Below are 13145 nucleotides of genomic sequence, written 5' to 3'. Positions count from 1 at the left end.
CGCAGTACAAATGTGTTCTCAAAATGGGCAAAACCATGTGCACAGCAGGTGGGGCAGATGTAACATGTGCAGAGAGAGATAGATTTGTGTTAGTTATTTTGTTTCTGTGCAGGGTAAATACTGGCTGCATTATTTTTACACTGCAATTTAGATTTCAGTTTCAACACACCCCACCCAAATCTAACACTCTCCGCACATGTTACATCTGCCCCACCTGCAGTGCACATGGTTTTGTCCATTTTGAGAACAAATTTGTACTGCGATCAGATCTGAATAAGGGCCATGGAGCGCACACATTAGGAAGCTGGAAAATACATATTTTTGACATTTTATACATTTGTATTTCTATTATGAAATAGCGAGCCCTTTTTAAAATAAGAAATTGAGCATTGTAAATATTTGATGTACACATTGATGCGTGCATTCTTCACAGGGTTTACATATGTTACAAAGGGATATAGTGAGTTATTCTAGTTGGCTCGCTAAGCAGCAAAAATTAGTGAGCCTTCTGACACCGGTCGTTGGGCGTGCGAATGTCCACTCCCCCCCCCCCCCCCCCCCCCCCCCGCCACGGTCCACACATCTCCGCTGCTTTATCCCAATAGGATCAACAGTAGATCCCAATAGAAAAACTAGTATTATTCAAGAATATTATGTGTTTAATTCCGTGCGCTCTCTAAATTATTCTTGAATAATACTAGTTTTGTTTAACCACAAAGAAGCCTTACACATGTACACGTGCGAATATGCGCATGCACAGGGCAGAAGCTTCGGTCCCTGGTGCGGTCACGCCGGGTACCAAAACAATTAGAATCAGGCCCATAGTTACTAAAGCTTCTGAAAAACACAAACAGGGATGTTGCACATAGTGACCAATCAGATTCTATATCTTGTCCAATGTACTCTAGAACAGTGGTTCCCAACCCTGGTCCTCAAGTACCCCCAACAGTGCATGTTTTCCAGGTCACCCGGCAGGTGCACTCATTATTCAGGCACATTTTAAAAGATCCACAGGTGGAGCTAATAATCTAACCTGTGATTCTGTGTGGAGACCTGCAACACATGCACTGTTGGGGGTACTTGAGGACCAGGGTTGGGAACCACTGGTCTAGAAAATAATAGACTTAACCTGATTGGTTCATATGAGCGATACCATTACTTCATAGAAGCAGTGTTACCACCTACTGTACATCCTAATTGCATCCTAATTGCAGATACATTTACATAGTAGTTACTGACAGCATCCAAGCCCAGAAATGCATCGTATTCCAAAGCTTCTGAAATGAGGCTAAAGTCCAAAACTATTTGGGTTCCCGGCCACATTTTCCCTTTAGTACAGTCTTTGTGTGTGTGGGTCGCTCAGAACCCCGGGGCTAAGTGATGTGTCACCGTTACATTGCCGTTGCCTAGCAACCAAACAATAGCATAAACACCAAGTACATATATAACGTGGACACAAAATACATATTTACAATTCAATTTATTTAATTAAATAAATATACAAATACGGCATCAGCGTTTCAAGAATCATACATATGTATGATATGGTTCTATGTATGACGCAGCCCGAAGACAGGCAATAAAGTCTGAAACGCTGTCGTAATGGAGGCTTCATGTGATTTCTCGGTACTCTAATGCCTATTTCTGTGAGCGCCATATTTTGGAGTCTTATATTTTTGTAATACTGTACATGCGCTGTGGCAGCTATTACACAGGAGAAGGGTGCCAGTTCATTGGAATATATATATATATATATATATATATATATATATATATATATATATATATATAGCGTGGAAAGGACAACAGCGGCACTCAAATGGGTCATGTTCGGGTGGGGTTTGTTAAAACTGAAATCTAAATTGCAGTGTAGAAATAATGCAGCCAGTATTTACACTGCACAGAAACAGAATAACTCACACAAATCTAACTCTCTCCATGTTACATTTGCCCCCCCCCCCCCTTCCCCTGGGAAAAATGTGGAAAAATTTTAACATTGGTAATATATATATATCGACTTGTTCTTAAACCCAAACCAGGGGGACGCTACTCACTATTATATTTAGTTCTGCAACATTTTTGGTTCTCCGTAAAAAGGTGACATGCATAAAAAGGTGACAATTTCCCAAGTCGTTTGCATCAACAGTTATTGGTGATAGCTTGTTGTGTCTGTCATATCATCTACAACCCCCCCCCCCAGCCCAGATAAACTGTGAGCTTTCATCCAATCCTATAGAGACCGATGAGCCTGCAGTCGGACGCAGACTCTTTTTTTTTTCCTTTAATGCAGCAAGTTATTACAGTTTTACGACTAGCGTAAAACGAATGTGAACAACTCACTGTAGTAATTGTAAGCAGAGATGTCCTTGGATTGGGTTTCATCTTTGGGTTATGCTTTATTTATTCCTCTCGCTGCCTCCACTAAGTCTAGACATGGTTTGAGGTTTTATGATTATGACGGACTATTGTCCCAGATCCACCGACCATATTTAATTCTCTGATTATTAACTGCTACTAGGGATGTTATATCTATTATAAATCTGCTGTTAGGGTGCTAAAGGTTAAGTGATGTTTCATATTATTGTAACTGGATTCGTTACTCCTGGGGAACTGACTTTGCAAATCTGCAGAGCACATGGTGAATAGATCTTCGCTGGGCACAAGTGAGATGTCAGCTTTGGGCGGTGGATTTGCAATCACCCCCCCGTGTGCATATTTTGGTTAGTTAAATGGTAGTGAATCAGGTTGAGCACAGAATTTAAGCTTACGGTGCCGAGAGAAAGCTTAATAGTTTCCTTTATAGAGAAGGATGGATGTGCTAAGGAAGCAAGGTAGACAGCAAATAATTTATAGTTTTTACCTGCAGGCATATATGTAATTAATGGCTTCTGCATACAGGCGTAAAGTATATGTAAAAAGTATAGTAAACAATCTAGTATAATAAGTTAGGTATGTGCCTTTACTTTTAATATATAAAAATACATTGTTGGCATTGTAACACGTTTCTAGCTCTTTGCAAACATGACGTATCGAATTTGGTACTTTCGTGTGTTGTATTTAATAGTATTCTGTTTATTTTTTTTACTAAACTGGATTGTAATAGAAAGAGGCCTTATTTTGAGTTTGCGACTCCAAAGTTCCATATGCAGTCACAAAGGGAAGTGCGGAAGTTGCGCAGATCCCTGCTACTGGGCCTCTAGAGTTCCGGTCATTGTTAGAATTGCTACTTACAGCTACCCCATGCTAGGGGCAAAAGATACAACTGAAATGGTGAATGGTGAATAACTCTGACCATACACAGGCAAGACAGCTCTCTTACACTGCATATGCCCAATTACCACCCAGTTGAACCCCAGTAACACCCACTTTATGGATCAAGAGCAGGCATTCCCAACCACGGTCCTCAAGGCTCACCGACAGTGCAGGTTTTAGAGAAATCCAGGTTTGACCACAGGTGACTTAATTAGTACCGCAGTTATTTTGATTTAACCATCTGTGCTGAAGCCTGGATATCACTAAACCCTGCACTGTTGGTGTGCCTTGAGGACCGTGGTTGGGAATGCCTGATCTAGAGAAATAACAGCAACTCAGAATAACTTTGAGATTTGCAAAGGTGCATGTGTTCACTTTTGCACATGTGCAGTCTGTTATAAGAGCAGATGCCAAATGTGGCTGAAATCGGTGCAATTTGGGATCAGGCTTAAAATGGCATTTCCTAATTGGCTGACGGCTTTGGCCATGAACATATCACTGCAAAGGGTGCAGTATATTTTGTCAATGTTCCAGTATATTTTGTCAATGTTCATCACAAATGTTGACATTCCTGACAGCATTAATTAAATGTCTACATTTCGGAATGGCGAGAAAACATCTCTGGGTGTCTAGCGGTGACTTTGCTGTTATGTAGGATCCGGCAGCTCCTGTGCTGTCAGGCAGTCAACTGATGAGAACTTTCAGCATATCCAGCTTTACATCCGGTGATGAGTTCCACTATCCACTAACCCCCAAGCAAGTCTTAAACCAAACCTCCCTGACCATATCCTAACCCTCTCCCAGTGCCTAACCCTCCTCAACCATAGCCTAACCGTAGCACGTCTCTACTGGTCCATGCAGAATGTAAGCATTGCACATGCCAACATGTTCAATATCAACATTTTAACAATCTTGGCATCATTACGGTCAACATTATTGTCAACATTTTAAAAATATGCCATTGTAAAATGTCAACCTTTTTACTACATCATTCAGTTGGGAAAGCCTGGTCAAATGCTGCGGTAAATGACCCTTGAACTCTAAGGGGTATATTTAATGCTTTCTGTGAGCTGTGACAGCGATCAGGGCTGCCTGCTTGCTGTCACAGCTCGCAGGGTCAGTGTTCTACTGACCTCCACACACGCTGTTTCCCCCACGCTCCGTTTTTGGAGCAAGGTGGAACCGGCGTATGCGGCCGCTGAAACAACGAGACTCGTGGCTAAATGCAGCGGGCTCCCTGCATCAGCCGCGAGCCTCACTGTTTGTGGGAATCGTCACTGTCCTGTGACAGCGAGGATTCTCCCAGAACATTAAATACGGGGAGCGGCCAGCAAGGGTGGTTAAACAGCAATGTTCACTTGTTTTCTGCAATTCCCGCCGTTTAACCCCCTCGCATTGAGTACAGAACTTAAAATTCACCATGAACCCTGTACTCCACAGGTTCTCAAACTCAGTCCTCAGGACCCACACAGTTCATGTTTTCCCAGGTCTCCACACCTAGGGGTAGATTTATTAAGCTCGGTGAAGTGATAAACTGTCTGGTTATCACTGGCCAATCTACTCCTACCTGGAAAGTTGCAGGCTTGGTTTGAAACACGACAGGTAGGAGCTGATTGGCTGGTGATAAAAACCAGACACTTTATCACTTCAACGAGCTTAATAAATCTACCCCCGAATCACAAATTAAATAATTAGCTCCACTTGTGTACTTTTTTAAATGTCAGTGAATAATGAATGCACCTGTGCACCTGCTTGGTTACATGAAACACTATGCTGTACAACAGGCATGTCCAAACTACGGCCCTCCAGCTGTTGTGAAACTACAAGTCTATCATGCCTTGCCACAGTTTTGCTATTAGGGAATGCTAAAACTACTGCAAGGCATGCTGGGATGTGTAGTTTCACAACAGCTGGAGGGCCATAGTTTGGACATGCCTGTTGTACTCCATTAAATAGACCTTTAATGTATATCTATAGTTTGAATAAAAGAATACAATTTTGAAGATAAAGAAAAAAGTCCTTTTCTTGGACACCGGTGGAAAAACTACTTTATGGCGGTGACAGACCGGGGCTTATTTTTTTAATGTTTTCTGATTTCTTTAACTAACAGTGAAGATATTGATACAGCTGGTGGCCTCACTGGAGTATTGAAGGCTCTCTCTGCAGAACATTAAAGTTTCCTGCGGCGACTTTTAATAGAACTTAAGTACTGCAGTTCAGACCACCAAGCCCATTCCATTTTACAGCTCTCTGGTGAAAATTGTTCTTGGTGAGTACAATAAGGAAGAATAAAACCCATACACATTACACATTAAAGCTCTCAAGATGAAAGATTTGCGAAATGGAGACACAGCCCGAGTCTAGCCTTTAGAAAACAATGAGAGAATACAGAACACTGATAAAACGTCTTGATAAATGTTTAGTGATTTAACTGCAGCTATTGGTAAAATTTGCCAAGACCAATCAAGAAATATTATACGCTGATATGCACCAGATCCACTTATAGGGACGAGAGATATCTGGCAGATCAATTAAGCTGTAGCTGGATGAAACCGTTTTATAGAATTATTTCGCATTTTTTATAAAAGGTCGTTTAGGTAAGTGCAGTGCTTTAAATAAAGTGTTTGAGATTTGGCAGCTCGAAAATCAATAAAAACGAGATATAAGAAGTAGCTGCTAGAAATTAAGGTTTTATTTGGCAGACAAAACGGCTCAATAAAATAAATGTTAGTTTTCATTTTAAAATTATGTTCTCTGGATAAAACCTGCCTGAGGGTTCTTTATTGTACGTAGAAAAAGATGGGCTGTGTGTACAAACCAAATGGCCTAAGGTGCCCTTTGGACAGGGCGAACAACAACTTTTGCTAAAAGTTTCAAAAATATGCAATATAGATCGCAGAACAGTCAATTCCCCTCCCTAAATATATGTAAAGCAATGTCCTCAGAACAAGGGTCCTTATTCAGATCTGAGCGATTTGTTCTCAAAATGGGCAAAACCATGTGCACTGCAGGTGGGGCAGATGTAACATGTGCAGAGAAAGTTAGATGTATGTGAGTTATTTTGTTTCTGTGCAGTGTAAATACTGGCTGCATTATTCTTATACTGCAATTTAGAGTTCAGTTTCAACACACCCCACCCAAATGTAACTCTCTCTGCACAGGTTACATCTGCCCCACCTGCAGTGCACATGGTTTTGCCCATTTTGAGAACAAATTTGTACTGCGATCAGATCTGAATAAGGCCCAAGGAAAAATGTTATGTATACTTTCATACTACACTAATGTGCTTTTCATTAAAAAGATTAACCGCACATGGAGTAAGTAACAATGTATAAGGTATATAAAGATTTTAAAATAATACATTTCATATTTTGCTAAATGATTAGTACATGTGATTATTTTTCCATAGTAAGGATGTTTTCAAAGTTTGATCATGTTCAACCATTTTATAAGCTTTTAGCAGTTTAAGGTTCTGTAACATGTTTTCCGTTCAATCTTCAACACATAAGTTGGCAGTGACTCAACTCGAGGGGTCAATGGTTCCGAAGGTGTACCACCTGGATCAGCCACTAAAAAATAAAAAGACATATATCTCAACATATGGCCCTACACCAGTGGTTCCCAACCCTGGTCCTCAAGGACCCCCAACAGTGCACGTTTTCCAGGTCTCCACACAGAATCACAAGATACATAATTAGCTCCACCTGTGGATCTTTTAAAATGTCTCTGAATAATGAGTGCACCTGCCGGGTGACCTGGAAAACGTGCACTGTTGGGGGTACTTGAGGACCAGGGTTGGGAACTACTGGCCTACACAAACCCCAATGGCGCATGGTCAAATTCCATTTAATAAATCATTATTGCATGTTGTATAAAGTAAATTTAAAATGTATTTAAAATGAATTGGCTTTGTATGTGGAATATAACATTACATGGCAAGGGGGGCAGATTAATTGAACCAAGGACCAGAGAAGCAGTTAAGGAATGATTGATTGATTGATTAGTGAAGGAGTTGATTGGCAGTGTCTTGATTACTAAATTACTCTTAATCCATCACTGGGTCCTATAATCTATTAATCAAGTCTTGTCACTTTCAAATATATAACAATATGCAAAATTTTCCTACATATGGGCTAGATGTAATATTCTTCAAAAAGTGAGAAATTGGAGAGTGGTAAAGTACCAGCCAGTCAGCCAGCCACTAACTGTCATTTTTACAACACTGCCTGTGATGTGACAGTTAGGAGCTGATTGGCTGGTAGGTTATCACTCTCCACTTTATAAATTTTTGAAGCTTAGTACATCTGTTTTATACAATAATGAAAATATAATAATAAAAATGAAGATTACATACACAACATTCCTAAAGCCAACAATAGGTTTTTATGATTTCCTTCTCCAAGTTTTTGTCTTGACCGTTACCCGGTGGAAATATCTATTTAATTTGCATGTAAAGTACCTTTGTCGTTCATTATCCTGTCTATAGTATATCATGCATGTAGTATAAATTAGTATCTATCATTTATATACAGTATGTCTAGTTTCCATGCAGCTATGAAACACTGCCATCTGTTGGCAGCAAGGGGAACTACATCTACTAGCTTTGGAAGCATTTGCTTCGTGCGGGCTTATAAAAACAATGTTAAAGCTGCTCAATCAAATTAGTAATGCCCCTCAGGGGCTGCAAGGGCATTAGTAATAAGATTTGAAAAACCAACAATATAGAAGATAATTCAGAGATCTTAGTTACATATATTTTGCAAAAGATATGATAAGCTTCCGGGCCTCGTCAAGGCTTCTCTGATACCGGAGGTCCTGCACTGCATGATAACAGCACCCAATCTGGGCCATATAATTGTCTACTGTAAAGGCCCCCATACATTAGTTTAACTTGTCCTAGGGACAAGTCAGACTTGATTGCCCCTGCAGCTCCCCGGGAGGGGGACACACGATCAGGCACTTGATGTGCCAAGTTTTGCATTTGACAAATTGCATGGATTTATCATATGCAGTCCCAGGAGAGCTGCAGGAGGAGGGAGCATTGAGACTGGATGGGTAGGGGGAGCTGTTGTGGAGAGCCGGGCAGGGGAGAAAGCCATGCAGGGGACGGCAGCGGACGGGGGATGCCAGCTAATAGACACCCAGGTGGAGGGAACAGGGAGAGGCGGCGTAGGAAGCCAGGCAGGTGAGCAATCGCTGATTGGCTGAGAGAGGTCTCAGCCAATCAATGGCTTCCTATTTATCTGTATGGGCTTTTTTTTTTTATTCAAGTGCCCTGCTCCTCCCGCTGCTGCCCGGTACCAGCGTCTTCTCCTGCCCGGCGCCGGGCGCCCTGCTCCCGCTGGCACTGTGAGTCAGAGGGCAACAGCTTCCTCACCTGCCCAGCTCCCTACGCCGCCTCCCCCTGTTCCCTCCGCCCAGCTGTCTTTTAGCTGGCATCCCCCGCCCACTGCTGTCCCCTGCACGGCTCCGGGCTGCACATAAGATTTTGCAAATCTTATGTGCAGCCCGTCCGACCTCCCTACTCCAATCCGATGCGCACGGGACCGCGCATCGGGTTGGGCAGGATGTCTACAAGTGCGATTTGGGCCGATTTTACAGCCCGATTCATCCAAATCGGGTGAAATTGTGCCCAAATAGCATAGTGTGTGGGGGCCTCAAGGCTACATGATAACAGCACTAACCAATATATCTAAGTTGAGAGCCAGCCTATAAGGAGTTACCCCTAAATCCTGCTTGTGGCACTACAGGAACCAGCATGCCCTCCAAATGCAGGTCCCAACAAATGCCTCTTGCATATATATTTGTGCAGGCTTACACTGCCATCTGTTGGCAGCAAGTGAAACTACATCTACTACCTTTCAAAGCATTAGCTTCATGCAGATTTACTAATTTAACATAACCAGATTAAGGTCATATAAACAAGGGAAGGTTTAGTGGTTTATTTACTAAGATTAGATAAAAGCCCGTCAAAATGATGGATTCTGAAATGTACTTCCACTTTGAGCTGTGACAGTTTTTACTTTCACTTTGTGCTGTGCCAAAACTCCCCACCCCCAGTCCCTGGGCCAGATTCTCTAAGCTTCAGAAGTGATAAATTGGAGAGTGATAAACAGCCAGCCAATCAGCTCCTGTCTGACATTTTTCAAACACATTCTGTGACATGGCAGGTAGGAGCTGATTGGCTGGCTGTTTATCACTCTTCATTTTAGCACTTTTGAAGCTTAGAGAATCTAGCCCCCTATCTGCTCCTACCTCTAATCTCTGTCTTCACAGCTCCCTTTCTTCATATCTAGAAGGTTTGATACAGATCAGATAACTGATAAATTAACTGTAGAGTAAAAACCAACTTGTTTTACTCCTAGGTGCATCGTGGCATTAAGGGAGTAGTCAAGGATGAATATGGCAATCCAATAAAAAATGCTCGGATCTCAGTAAAAGGAATTCGTCACGACGTAACCACAGGTAATATTTGTATCCATTTCATGTGGACAAATGAATAACACTGATCAATACTCATTTTATTGGCTATCATATTAGAGAGACGTTTATGTAACTTTGTGGTACTGATTCTCAGTATCACATGGGTTAGGTAGATTAGCTCTGATTTCTGAGATATATGGATGAGAAACAAGTAACACAATGGACAACTCAAATCGCTCAACAGTCTACTGACAATGGCCAATCACTTTTAGACTTTGGTGTGTCTCATCTTCTAGATTGTTCTGGGAGATTCCCATATGCACGCGTTATATCTAGGTTTCCTATTACGCCCCATACACACTAGACAATATATCATTAACGATATGAACAATATCGTTAATGATATATCGTTCATATTGTCCAGTGTGTGTATGCTCAAGATCATTAATGATGCGTGTTCCTGCTGGTTGATAATGATACCTACTGTTGTCTGTACGTGCAGGTCAACGTTAACTATATCATGAATGACTGCATGTTCTGTGGGGAACCCAATGATATCACTGAACGATATTGTTAACAATATCGCTCAGTGTGTATGCACTATATCGCTTGCCAGTGATTCAGCAGATAATCGTTGCCAATATCATTCATAAACGATATCATCTAGTGTGTATGGGACTTAAGTTGAGGGTATACATTATCTCAAGAACTAGAGCCAATTTGAAAAAGTTGCTTTACTTTATCAATCCAGAAACCCCAAAATACCCTAAATACATTAAAAGATACTTGGCAACTGAAGAGTTGTTTTTGTTGGACTGTGCAATTTATGAATAATATAAATGAACCCTTTGTGTGCGAAGTGAATTTGTCAAAATAGGTGTGAAAATTGGCAAGCAAACATTTTTATTCATCAAAATGACCTGCAATGTTTACCTTATATAGGAAATATAATCTTTTTTTTAATACGCCATTTTGAATTTGAATTTATATAGCAAATGTGAGCGACGCCGGCAGTTTTAGTGGATATTTTGAACATCTCTCACAGAGATGTTGGCACTCAAAGGGTTAATAATAGCAATTAAGAACAATTCATGAACATATTCTAGATTATCTTTTGACATTTTTTTTAACCAAACAAATGAAACACTATTTTTAATTAAAAAAAAATCACCAAAAGAAATTCACAACTGTCTCAAACTGATACTATGCACAAGGATAAACCATTGATGGCTCAATTATCTGATTATTTTTTGCTGGTGGATTAAAGACATTGACCATCAATGGCAGTGTTATCAATCTTACATTTTGAATAGGCCGGGGACATGAAGGAAGAGTTTAATCTTAATACCCGTGATCTTTCTGCACGCCTGTATTTTCTCCGTGATGTGGTTCTTCATTCTCTGATTCTACACAATTCAATCAATGTGCCCATTGTAAGCTTCACATTGTGATGCCGCATAATTTATAATCACTCTCATTAATTCGAAAATTGTACAGATCGTAATAATTATTTTCTGAAAATAAGACGCATTCTGCACTGGGATTCACTAGTGATTATGTCAAGTATTTTTCTGCACAAACTTTTGTATTAAGAACCATGTGTATCTACTGATTATATATAAGTGGAGCACTGTGGCTGCGTTTAAATAGATGTTGTTATTATTATTACATACACTATCGTCATTTCTTATTTTAATCCATGTGCGAAACCACCTCTTCTTCTTGTTTTGATCACTATATTTAACAAAAATTGGCCCCACCCAAATTGGGTATGAAAAAATCATGTCGACCTATTTCTATGTCTATGTTTTTCATGTTGACCTCTTGACCATATTGGCCTAATGCATATTGACCTTTTCCATGTGTCGACCTTTTGACTGCCGACCAATAGTGGTTGACCATGTCACCTTCTCCGGGAGAGCCACATTTTCCAACCCCTTTCCAAACTCCTGCAGCTGGAATACAGGCACAACAGTCATATTTTATTTTGCTTGTAAAGATCCTTTTGTCCCTGTGCACACTATGGCAGGAAGCTCAAATTATTATTAATGGTGATGGCAACGTAAGTGTGCAGTGGACATAGCTATAAATTCTTCATCGATGGCACTGAAAGGGTTTCTAGCATAAAAAATTAAGCGTAGCATTGTAAAACATAAGTGTTGCTAAAAGGTGAAGTGTTCTAACAACGGGGTCCGTTTGAGAATAAGTAGGTGGCCCCTTGCGTCAAATAAATATTACATGTGCAGGCTCTTATTATTATTATTGTTATTTATTTATATATTTGCTAAAACGTCTTAGTTATTACGGTAATGCTTTAGCCATAATCATCCCCAATTTGTCTTCATACGTGCATTTTGTATGAGCTGTGAATTTTCTGTCCTACAACTGTTACCTAACCTCCCCCAGGAGTACTTTGTAGATGCTATTTCATCATTTATTTATAGCAATATTTTGAAGTTATTGATTATTTCATTTTAGTCAAAAGATTTTTGTTTTTGTGATTTTTTCTTTTCTTTTTTTTTTTAAAGGTGAAGATGGAGATTACTGGCGACTTTTGATTCCAGGTGTCCACGTGGTCTCCGCAGAAGCTTTCGGCTTCTCTAAGGTTACCAAAAAAATTACTCTACCAGCTAAATTGACTAAGGCTGGACGAGTCAATTTTGTCTTGAACCGCGTTGATGTGAAAAGTCGCAAAGTTGTTCCAGAAGATATTTATGATCGATTTGACCCACTGGACTCTTTTAACCCTCATGCCCAGCATGGAGAAGGTGATCTAGGTGAAGAATCTCAAGACAGAGAGAAGCCTTGGTGGTGGTCTTATTTCAGTATGTTAGGTCATAATAGACCATCATGGTTACTTAAAAACAATTGAACACAATAATTCATGTATAAATGAATCGTTACATGGGCACATTCGCTATCTTTTCTAGCTATCAATGTCAGCTTAGTTATTAATAGTATAACCTTTAGCTGATCTTAATTACTTTTATGTGTTTTAATTAACAATAATATTATTTTTTACTTTTATGTGTTGCTGTCTATTTTTCATGCAGTCTTCCAAATTCTTGTAAAAAATTTATGTAGATTTTTATGATAATGAACACAAGATAAAGTACTTTAAAAAAATACACATAATGCATAAAGGATAAATAAAATGATCTATATAGAATACGTTAGCACACCTTTATATTGACATTTTTTGTTACTACAATATTTATACTACAGCATAATGAAAAAGCATTGTCACTCCGTGTTATTTAGGATTTAGACTACAGATCTTATACTTGAAAAGTTTTTGATAACAATAAAGTTCAAATTCATTAGATATAATACTTCACAATTGGTATTTCAGTTGTTCAAAATACAAAATTTCAAATAAATTTGACAATTTAAAAATTTGTTACTCCACTGTTGAAATGTATTGCATGTTTTTTTTTATTGCTGGGCAAGTTAATGCGATATTATCGCGT

At 39.7% G+C, this 13145-nt stretch overlaps 1 protein-coding gene across 1 annotated transcript in view; it reads left to right on the top strand.

Annotated features, from left to right (window-relative positions):
- The window catches only part of CPZ (carboxypeptidase Z), a 74748-nt gene extending 62046 nt beyond the window's left edge, over window positions 1-12702 (top strand). Inside the window, exons 10-11 of the mRNA XM_083151911.1 lie at window positions 9618-9717; window positions 12204-12702. Of these exons, the coding sequence (XP_083008037.1) occupies window positions 9618-9717; window positions 12204-12547 (444 nt within the window). The 3' untranslated portion in view covers window positions 12548-12702. The remainder of the gene's footprint in view (window positions 1-9617; window positions 9718-12203) is intronic.
- The last annotated feature ends 443 nt before the right edge of the window (window positions 12703-13145 follow it).

Source organism: Crinia signifera, chromosome 1 (assembly GCF_055691185.1).
Source record: "Crinia signifera chromosome 1, ASM5569118v1, whole genome shotgun sequence".
NCBI lineage: Eukaryota > Metazoa > Chordata > Amphibia > Anura > Myobatrachidae > Crinia > Crinia signifera.
This window is presented reverse-complemented; position numbering and strand designations above follow the sequence as displayed.